The sequence below is a fragment of the Canis lupus genome, chromosome 1 (assembly GCF_003254725.2).
Source record: "Canis lupus dingo isolate Sandy chromosome 1, ASM325472v2, whole genome shotgun sequence".
Taxonomy (NCBI): Eukaryota; Metazoa; Chordata; class Mammalia; order Carnivora; family Canidae; genus Canis; species Canis lupus.
In genome coordinates, this window is record NC_064243.1 from 118,897,165 (window position 1) to 118,907,826 (window position 10,662).

Below are 10,662 nucleotides of genomic sequence, written 5' to 3' on the forward strand. Positions count from 1 at the left end.
TTATTCCAAAGTTTTTTTTATTTCAAATTCATTGAAAGAAATAAAATTATATTTAAAAAAATAGAGTAATCTCACAAACCGAGGAAAGCCAGGAACAAAAAAAAAAAAAAGGAACAAGTTGAGGACTTTTTCCTGAGAGGAGGTCTAACAGCTATAGAATGGACTTTCCCCTCCCGAGCTTTTGTCAAACAGAAAAGTTGCTTCCTATCTCTAAGGCATCGAAAAAAGCACGCTGAGTGCTAACTGGGTTGTTCAGGTACAAAGTGTCAGGCCCTGTCATGGGGACTGAGAAACCTCGGAGGCTGATTTAATACCAAATATTAAACTGCACATACTACTTTTCATCGTGAACTGCAGAGTGTCACACTTGTGGCCCTAAATTTCAAAAATCCGGTCATATTTTATTAGGATCTTACTACTACTTAGTAAGACTGTCCAAAGTCTCTGAGCTCCCATTCCAGCCACCGAAAGGGGCCAGACAGCAGAGGAGCCGCTCCCACCTCACCACCTGCTGCCAACACCAGCCGGAAAGCACCCGCCTCCATCGCGGACTCAGATGCAGCCAGACATTGACCCTAAAAGCCTAATTCCTAAACCACTGGACCTGCCGGCAAAGGCAGATCAAAGCCTAATGGGTCATATGTGTGACCTACAGGACTTACAAAAGCCATTTTACAAATCCCAAAGCTCTAGACTTCCCATCCCCCACACCTGGTTTCCCTCAGTGATACTCCTACATCTATCAAACTGAAAACTTTCATTCCCAGACACTTCAGTGAGAATCAAGACGACGGTTAACCCTTCTGTCCGATGCACACGTGACCGCTTGTGCTCAAGTTCTGATGTGCACGGTAACCGGAAAGCGTGAACCATTTGTTCCAGAAGTTTCAATTCAATGTTCTGATTTGAAATCTCAAGTGCACACCCCTGACGATTTCCCTGAAGCTGCTTTTCCAAGACAGTTAAGTCAGTTCACCTAACTGGTGACCATAAATTCCATAGGGACAATTTCTGAAAGACATTTTTTTAGTGAACAAGGGACTACAATGTGGAGCCTAAAAATTCGGGGGACCTAACTGCACCTCTAATTAGGTTAATTATATAACATCAATCAGCTATTAAAGATTCAGTAGGATTCTGTGGGTTACCTCCTAGTCAAAATATCTGTCAACCCAGAAGTAGACTGATACTCCAGCCGAAGTAAACTGGTGTTGGACCCTAACAGAAACCTCCATCCTGCCTCCTGGCACTCCAGGGAGTCACCCCTCCTGGGACAGTGGCTCTCACGGAACAACACTGGGTTCCAGTCACATGCGGCAGAGGCTCATGGCCGCAATAATGGCTTTGCTGAGTTGCAGGTCACGGTGGTATTTTCGCCTGCCCCAGGGGCACAGACAGCACTCTTGCACCAGCCCAACGTGCAACTCGGGTTACATCCTGGTTACACTGTTCCAGGCCCTAGTATGAAACCATATGGTCAAAAAATAAGTGGCCATGTTCAAATTAGATACCTGGTAACACACACTTTTTTACTCAGATGGGACTCAGCCTCTTGTCACCAGCCCAGCCACACACACACACACACACACACACACACACACAAATGCCAACAAATCTGAGCTAGAATTGTGCTTTAAAAAAAAAAAAGAAAAAAAGAAATCTACAAGAACAATCAAAACCACCAACACTGCTATGAACCAGACCCTAGCGATCCCCGACTTGTGATTGCCATTTTTTTAGTCTCAACAAAAATGTCATTATCCTGAGTTTTATCAGTATTTTCTTTCTAAAATAATTTATGGGACACAAAAGCATACAAATGAACAAACAGAAGCAGTGGTACAAAAAGTCTAGAAGAGCCCACTAACTAGAAAAAGAAGCGTCACAAGAACAATATAAAAAGATGTATTTAAATGAAATAAATTAAAGGTTAGACCTTACGCTTTCAAGTTTTCTTAGACTATTATCTTGGGAGACGGCATACAGTCGATGATATATTGTTCTAATAATCACTTGGTTAAGATCAAACGCCAAATGATCCTTCAAAGAAATTTTTGCCTTTAAAAATCATGGCCCCATTGCAGATATTTAGACACAGGAGAAACTACCTAAATCCCAATTACTAAACTGTTAAGGCATCTGTCTACTAACTTAGCTGTCAAAATGGTATTTTAAAAATATTCACTTACTGGAAACAAAAATTTTGGTACACAAGTTTATCTCTAAACTCTTGGGGGTTTTTTGTTGTTATAAAACAAAATAATGCGAATCTAATAACCCAAAGGTATCCTGAAAGCATAATTCTAATATGCTTTACCTTTATTTTTAGGAAACCTATTTGCCTCCTAATTATTTGTATTTTTAAGCCAACTGGATATATACTGCCTTAAAACACAATGGAATTTACTTAACCTGGCACTGCTACTCAAAAACTACACTTGTTGGGGGAAAACAAATTAGGCTAAAACAAGGTTCACGTCATACATAAAATCACTCCAAATTACAAAGTGATTGATTTCTAGAGCCCTAAGGATTTTTAATACATAATTTAGAAAAAAAATCACAAATACATTAACATAGATGGCATTCAACTTTTCTTAGCCTAATTAATCATCTCCAATAAAACCAAGACCCTCCTGCAGGACCTGCTAGTTCCCCATTCCTTTTATCAACCTAAAAAAGAAGCATTTCTTGGGAAGTGAGGGTTTATTAAGAACATCAAGGTCCAGGGCTCTTGGTTTTTTGGTTTTCTTTTTACCATATACCTTAAAAATTTGCTTTATCCCCACAAAAAAAATCGTATCATTTAAAACTAGATATCCAAATTACATGGCTAACATTTTTAGCTAATCAACTCTTCAGTGCTGATCCTAGAAAACAACCTTCAGTGGATCTCTGAATGATGAACAAGACAATGTTCGGCCACTGATGCGAGCGGTGCAGGTAGTCACACCTTTAGCGTTCAAGCCACAAGTCGTGAAGTCGGGAAGGGGTGAGTGAGGTCTACTGTCCCACACTATCAGAAGTTGCTGTTGTATTTTCAGTGCTAGTGGGTTGCACGTTGTCTGCAAGGTTGTGTGCATGCTCAAGAAACAAATCTTTCAGTACGCTTAACTCCTTAGTCAGCAATTTAATTTTTGCCTCCAACCGTTCATTCTCTTCTTTGAGCTGATTCACTCTCTGCAGCGTATCCTGTGCTTTCTGCTTGCTTTTCAAGCGGCTCTTTTTCACAGCCATGTTGTTCCTCTCTCTGCGCTGACGATACTCATCACTGTTGCGATCCATGGGCGAACTCTTTTTGCTCTGCTTGCTTGGGGGCACGGCTTTGCCTCCTCCCCCCGGGCCAGCAGGCACCAGCTGAGGAACCTGCTGTAAGCCGCTGGCATGAGCCTGAGTATGAATAACGCGTATCCCCGGAGTACTGCTCTGCTGTGCTATCTTGCTCATTTGGGCACTCTCTCGCGCTGACACAAAACAGGCAGAAACGAGGGCAAGGTGATCAATGGTTTCCACACTAAGCTGGCAAGAAATCTTCGCATGTACCTAGTTAAAAAATAAATTGCATTAAAATGTTTGAAATGACAAGATCAAATGAGATTAAACGTGCGTGTACCGCACAGCAGGCCAACATTAATTGATTATGCTGGGAACAGTCTACAGCAGCTGCCAACCGTTCCAATGTTTCAGAAGTCTAAATCACTTAATTTAGAAAGATAAGTTCGTACAGGAGCACCGTAAGGCCAAATCCAGCCCACCTGAATCCCTGGGGGGTACGGCCTGTCCGTGATTGTTATCAAAAATGGAAGGAAAAACAAAAGAATACTGCTAATTAGGTAGCACACAGGTACTAATAGCACTTGGCAATCTGCCAGGGAGAAACCTGAGATGTTTGGGTTAAACGCGGAAAACTTGAGTTCAATTATGATAGAAGAAGACACCTGCAAAGAAAGGGGGACAAAGTTTCAATTGTTGGCTCACTTCAAAACAGAACAGTGTGCCAGAGTGCCCGCTCTCCACGACAACTCGAGGATCACTGCTCGCTCCTTAGGCCGATATGCAGAGACTGAGTCACTGAGAACTTGACTTTTCTCCCAGAGTACGTCTTTCCGCGATATTCTGAAAAGCCTTTTTTTTTTTTTTTTTTGGAGGGGAGGCTCGTTTTTTGTTTTGTTTTTAATGACCTCACAGAGAGTGCTTTACACAGATTTCTGAAGCCAGCTTCTTGGATCAGAGATTCAGGAGCCCTGGGACCTTCAGCGTGCTGGCCCATCCCAGCAGGCTGCTTCTAACAGGGTTTTTTTTCCCTCTTGACATAATTTATAAACACATCTCAACACAGGCAACCTGAAACCACAAAGAAAGAAACAAAAGCCCTAATGATGCACCCAAGGAAGACCAAGTATGGAATTGAGGCCAGAGACGGAGTCGGCACCCGCTCTACACGGCCCAAGCAACTCAGAGGGCATGCCAACTCTCAAGTGTCCTGCACTGCTGCCCACAGAAACGAAGCCACAGTTTCAGAAACCAGTCATCCTTGGATTACTATCAATCCAACTAGGTCACTACAATTGCCTCAAGATGTGTCAAAAGCATACCTATCCGATCATGAGGCCACTTCGAGACAAACTGACTCAGTGGATGAGCGATGTCGCCCAAGAAATCACAACACTCCTGAAAATTCAGAAAGCAGTGTTACAAACCACACAACTATCCTCTTTTCACAAAACTGCTAAACCAACATGAGTGGAAAAAACCTGGAGCCAAAATTATGAAATGCGTCAAATGGGTACATCATCTCAGTTCTTAGGAAAAACTCTGTTAGTAGACACCAGTAGCTTCACCCAAACCTTTAGCCGGGCATTTCTTGTGTAAACACTGTTCACTGGCCTGCTTTTTAAAAAATCTTTCCTTTTCTCCGCCCCTCTGTCTCTACCTGCGTCTCTGCTTCTATCTCATGAATAAATAAATATAATCTTAAAAAAAGGGGGGGGGGGGGGCGCCTGGGTGGCTCTGTGGTTTGGTGCCTGCCTTCTGCCCAAGGCGTGATCCTGGAGTCTCGGGATCGAGTCCCACGTCAGGCTCCCTGCATGGAGCCTGCTTCTCCCTCTGCCTCTCTCTCTGTATCTCTCATGAATAAATTCTTTAAAAAATATCTTTCCTTTTAAAAACTCCATATATCATTACTTTCAATTGTTTTCAAAGCCATGCACGCAGCCCTGAGTCTGTGGGTCATCTATTCTCACTCCAAAACGAAGGCAAAAGAGAAAGATTCCTTCCAAACCATGGATGGATATCTACTCCCAAGTCTATCTTCAGTAATGGACATTTCATAATTTGCCGGGATAATTTATTATGTTTCCTATTTTTCTTCCAGTTAAAACAGTGGCAGCTCAGCATTAATTGGGGCCACCTTACCACTAATTAGTGTTAGTGGCCATCTGCATTATTGCTTATTTGGTGTAAAGTGACCATAAGAATTTTAGTCGATTTTTTAAGACTTGTTGTATTCTGGGATTCCTGGGTGGCTCAGTGGTTGAGCGCCTGCCTTTGGCTCAGGCCATGATCCCGGAGACCCAGGATCGAGTCCCACGTCAGGCTCCCTGCATGGAGCCTGCTTCTCCCTCTGCCTGTGTGTGTGTGTCTCTCTCTCTCGCTCTCGCTCATAAATAAATAAATAAAATCTTTAAAAAAAAAAAAAAAAAAAGACTTGTTGTATTCTTCTCCTAGAATTGTCTTAACTATCATGATCATGGTCATATAACTTTTTTACTTTTCATACAGCAATTATGTTTTTAATCTTTAGAGCCAATTTATATAGACAGCTCAAAGATAACCATGATCTAGAAAGCACAGAGCAGGAACCAGGGCAACTCTGGTTCCGCCAGTTTTGCAAATGAGGGATGCAGAATGGTAAGATGCCTTCTGACTCTGAAAATATACCACAAACATCAGTCACTAAAAACTCTTTTCTTCCCCCTTATGCTCTTTTTATTCCCAAGTCACTAAAAACTTCGAATACAGGCTCCAAATTCAGTGATGAGCATGCTCGTTTTTGTACCCAAAGATACAGGAATGAGGAAGAGCTTTTACCTCAGTGTGACTCATCCTGCTAAGGTAATAGGCTGAATGGGGGAGGGGATGGGGGGCTCTGAAAATGTGCCCTCTGGCTTGAAAAACAAAGAGTAATTATCAAATTGGTAAAAATATAAGCAAGGAAACTCAGAAATAATAAAAAATTCAAAACTGTTGCTTTTTTTTAAGTTCCTCGACTAAAACCAAGGAAGTAAGTTTTATGTAAATAATTACCCATTAAGGAAAGTGAACCAAGTAAGAGGTCAAAGGGCCAAGTGGTCCAGAAGAGTTAATTCCAGATTATCAGTTCTTTTTTACATAAACAAAATAGCTGCCTCCAAAGTGACACATTTCAGTTTGCACTGTCATCTATGCTTTTGTTCCTTCCACAAATATTTACTGAGCACCTACAATGGAGAAAAAAAAAAAACTAGTTTATTTCAAATCTGCATATTCAATCCTAAATGAAAGTCTGGCTCCTACGTGGACAAATACTATTCCAAAGTTCATTCTACAGGAAACAGGGTGACGCCTTGTTTCCTTGCCTGTGAATCATTCAAGCAGGGAGCAGGACGGAAACTGAAGAGCAGTAGTTCTCAGAGCTCAGGAAACCGAAGAGCAGTAGTTCTCAGAGCTCGTCCCTGGACCAGCAGCATCATTCGGGAACTTGTCAGAAATGCAAATTCTCAGGCTGCTCCCGACACAAGAATCACGAGTTCTAGGAAGAAGGCTGAGCAATCTTCTTTCAAAGGAACCTCCAAGTGATTCTGCTGACACTGAGGTTTGAGACCCACTGCTGCAGATTAACAATGGATCTGAGTGGGCCAGTTTGTTGTTTTTTTTTTTAAATCGAGTTTCTTAAAAATAAAATAAAATCGAATTTCTTAATTCAAATAACATTCATTCAAATCAGTAACACACTGAAAACTCAGAAAAGTTAGAATGAGTACAACAAATTTCTCTCAAGTTTCATTTGGAAAGTAAACTTGTCAAGAATTTTCCTAACCCTCCTGTCATCTTTTTTCCACCTTATGTACAACCAGATATTCCTTCCCACGCTCCCCCAAATATTCGTAACTCAAATTTCCTCAGTGAGTGACCACAAAATATCTGTAGATGTTTCTCCCTTACTCCCAGTCTGTACCATCATCAGTATCTGACAGTCCCACTCACCCCCCTCCCAAAAGAACTTTACAACCACCATCCCTGTCCATCCTAACACCACAGGATTACGTCAGGCTGACATCATCTCCCAGGGGCACCCTCCAAACGCTGTCTCCGGAGCAACCTAGCACACCAACCTGCTCCAGTGTCCAGGATTAAACTGAAGGTATTACTCTGTCTCCAGCCCTTGCTCCCTCACACCTCACAGCTCAGCAACACCAAACCACTACCGATGACCTAAATGGTCACACTTTTTCTTTTCCTTGTGTGGCTGTTCAGTTTGTTCCCCCAGTTTCTGTCAATGCCAGCTCTGTACGGTGGCTCCCTGCAGACTAAGCTAGAGGCAGGACTGCCTTCATATCCGTGTGCCCAGCATCTAGCGCAGGGCTGGCCATACAGTGGTGCTCGAGAAGTATTTGTCCCATACTGGCTCAGGGGCTAAGAGAAAAAAAAATGTATTTTTATAAATGTCTTCTATAAAAATGAGAGCCTCTAGCATTGAAATCTCTTAGAACAACCATAATTAAATCAAGAGCATTCTTAAGATACTATGGTCTTCCTACCCCAATTTCTTAGTCCTTCTTAAAGGTGTCCAGGAAAATAAAAATACAATTCCACTTGCTACTTCGAGTGCCCAGTCTATACAATCAACATTTCTTGTCTGCTCTTTGCTTGATTTCAGTTGAGAATCTTTATTAGAAAATAAAGATGTAGCCCAGCTATGTGTTCCAGTGAATAACTTCAAGGTCTTAGGTGTGTGTTGCCGGGGTGTGACAAGTCTGTACTCTTAAGTGGTGTCCAGGTAAGCAAAGTCGGTACATACCCAGAAGAGCAGGATTTCCCTTTAGCTGCCACGGCCTGCTTCATGACCCAGCGTGGGGGTCCATGAAGGAGCATACATCCCTTCAGGGAGTACTTAAGTGATCCAGGAGTACGGAGAAAATATATTTTCATTTTTTTTTTTTAAACACCATCTTTCTACTCTACTTTTGGTATGACTTACCACATACAAAATACTACATGCATTGTTTATAAATACATCTCTAGCAGGAAATCATACTCAAAAAAACTTTTTTTTACCCAACAGAGCTGGAAAACCTAAAAGGTAGGAGACCAACGCACCTCCAAGAATCCACGGAGGCACTCGTCCCCAAGAACACACAATACACCTGACATCGTGGCTACTCACATTTACCATCACTGTGATCAGGTGAGGCAATCTAGACTAGAAGGCCAGATTCAGCCCCATGAGGTCCTGTCTGTCTTCACCAGGGACTCCCCATGGGCTGTCGGAATCCCTACGGATGAAACCATCTCTCCAAGATCACACACACCGCTGACAGTCATGGCGCGCTCTTGGGTATTTAAAAAAAGTGAAATTTTGTTTCCTCCTGTTTTCCAGGCAGGTATTAAAGATGACCGAATCGGGGCGCCTGGGTGGCTCAGCGGTTGAGCATCTTCCCCCGGCCCAGGGCGTCATCCCAGGCTGCGGGATCGAGTCCTGCATGGGGGGGCGGGGGGGTTGCTCCCTGCATGGAGCCTGCTCCTCCCTCTGCCTGTGTCTCTGTCTCTGCCTCTGTGTGTGTGTGTCTCACGAATAAATAAAATAAAATCTTAAAAGACAAAAATTCTTAAAAATGAATCGGCCACGCGCACCCACCCACCAGAAGAGCGATCAAGGAATGGCAAGGTCCTCCAGCTCGCCGGCCTCCTGTGACGACTTGGCCTTGCTCCTAGGACGTTCTCGCACAGGCGGGGAGAGAGCCCACTGGCGTCCGGCTCACCCGCGGCACGCACACGCCAGGTGCTGGGGGCCGGCCAGAGGCTTGGCTCCAAGATGCACGACTCCTCGGTTAGAGCAGCACCTTCCCTCCAAGCTGTCCTTGGGCGTCGCACAGGCCGTGTGAGCACAATCCGTTCCCGCAGGGTCCCGAGCGCGCAGGCTGGGGGCGGAACCCACTCCCGGAGGCCCGACCCGCGCTCCCCGGGCCCCCCGGGCCCCCCCGCCCCCCGCAGCGCGCACGCGCACCGGCCTCCCCCACACCTGGCCGGCCGGCGGGCCGAGGGGCCTGCTCCGCGCACGCCCTGCAGCAAGGCGGGCGGGGCCGCTCCCCCGCGGCTGGGGGCAGGCCCGGGCGCCAACCGCCGAGCCCCCGCCCGCGCCCCGAGGCGGCCCCGACCCCGCGGCCCGCGCGCCCGGCCCGGTTCCGGAGGGAGGCGCCCGCGGCGCGGGGGGCGCTGGGCCGCCGCCAGGGATGAGCTCAGCCGCCGCGCCGGGTGTTGCCGGCAGGTTGCATCAGACGCCGCGCGGGGCCCTCGCGGAGAGCCGGCGCCCCGGGACGGGCCGGGCCGGGCTGGGCGTCGCACCCACGCGAGCGGCCGGCTCCGCCGCGGCCTCCCCCCCCGCCCCGCCGCCCGCGGCCTCCTCACCTGCGCCTCCGGCCCGCCCGCCCCCAGGCGGCCTCCGCTCCGAGCGGCCCCGCGCGCCGCGGCCCGACGCACCCAGGCCTCGCAGCCCCGCGACTCAGCGACGAGGAGCGACGGTTACGAAACCCGCAGCCTCCGCCCGCGCCGCCGCCGCCGGCTTCCCCTGCTCGCCCGGGCCGCGCGCGCGCCGCCGCCGCCGCCGCCGCCGCCGCCGCCGCCGCCGCGACCAATAGGAGCGCCCGCCTGCGGGCGCCGCGCCCGCCCCCCGTGACGGACGGCGCCGCCAGCCAATCGCGAGCGGCCTGGCCGCGGGAGGCGGGCACGTGGCGGAGGCGTTGGCCGCTCCCGGCGCCGCGCGCATCGCGCATCCTCCGCGCGGGGCCGGGCCGTGGGGGCCCCGGGGCCAGACGCGCGTGGGGCCGGGGCGCTGCGGAGCGGCCTCCCCGCGGGGCAGCACCTGCCTCGGGAGGCACAGCTTCCTGCGCTGCTTTTCTCCGCTTTTTTTTTTTCTGCATCCCGCCGTCCGTCCCTCTGGGGTTCGCCCCCGGGCGCCCCCTCCCCCCCCCCCCCCCCCCGAGCGGCTTCCCGGCCGCGGGGCTGATGTCACGTGGGTGGAGGCTGCAAAGGGTGCCCCACCGGGTTGGCGCGGTCGGTTCCCGGGCGATGCCTTCCAGGCCATCAGACTTGAGAGATGGGATCTCAAGAAGACAAAAAAAAAAAAAAAACCCCACGCGTGCCAGTCCTGTGTTTTGAATCCAAGACCCTTGCACAGGAGGATCCGAAAGCGTCTGCAACCGGGAAGCCGCGCGCTGGGTGGAGGGCGCAGCCAGCAAGATAGGTTTGATTGCTTCCTCTTTAGTAATGCTTATCGTCCAAAAAAATAAAGAGTCTTTGAAAGAGGAAACATTTCTTCATCGCCCAGGCCCTGGCACCAGCTCTCCGCATAAGATTGTTTCGAGGAATCAGTAAAGAGATCAAAAAAAAAAAAAAAAAAAAAAC

The 10,662-nt window shown here is 47.7% G+C and overlaps 1 protein-coding gene across 4 annotated transcripts; it reads right to left on the minus strand.

Moving 5' to 3' along the window:
- CEBPG (CCAAT enhancer binding protein gamma) lies at positions 1-9,825 on the minus strand. Of its 4 annotated transcripts, none has more exons than XM_025425199.3 (2): positions 9,667-9,825; positions 1-3,543 (listed from the first exon to the last, which is right to left on the minus strand). In XM_025425199.3, the coding sequence occupies exon 2, from the start codon at positions 3,445-3,447 to the stop codon at positions 3,004-3,006; it is 444 nt and encodes a 147-aa protein (XP_025280984.1). In that variant the 5' UTR covers positions 3,448-3,543; positions 9,667-9,825; the 3' UTR covers positions 1-3,003. The 4 variants fall into 4 exon arrangements, with proteins under 4 accessions (XP_025280984.1, XP_035562505.1, XP_035562494.1 ...); XM_035706612.2 differs by having other exon boundaries at positions 9,739-9,820; XM_035706601.2 differs by lacking the exon at positions 9,667-9,825 and adding an exon at positions 8,897-9,219.
- Positions 9,826-10,662: the final 837 nt, after the last annotated feature.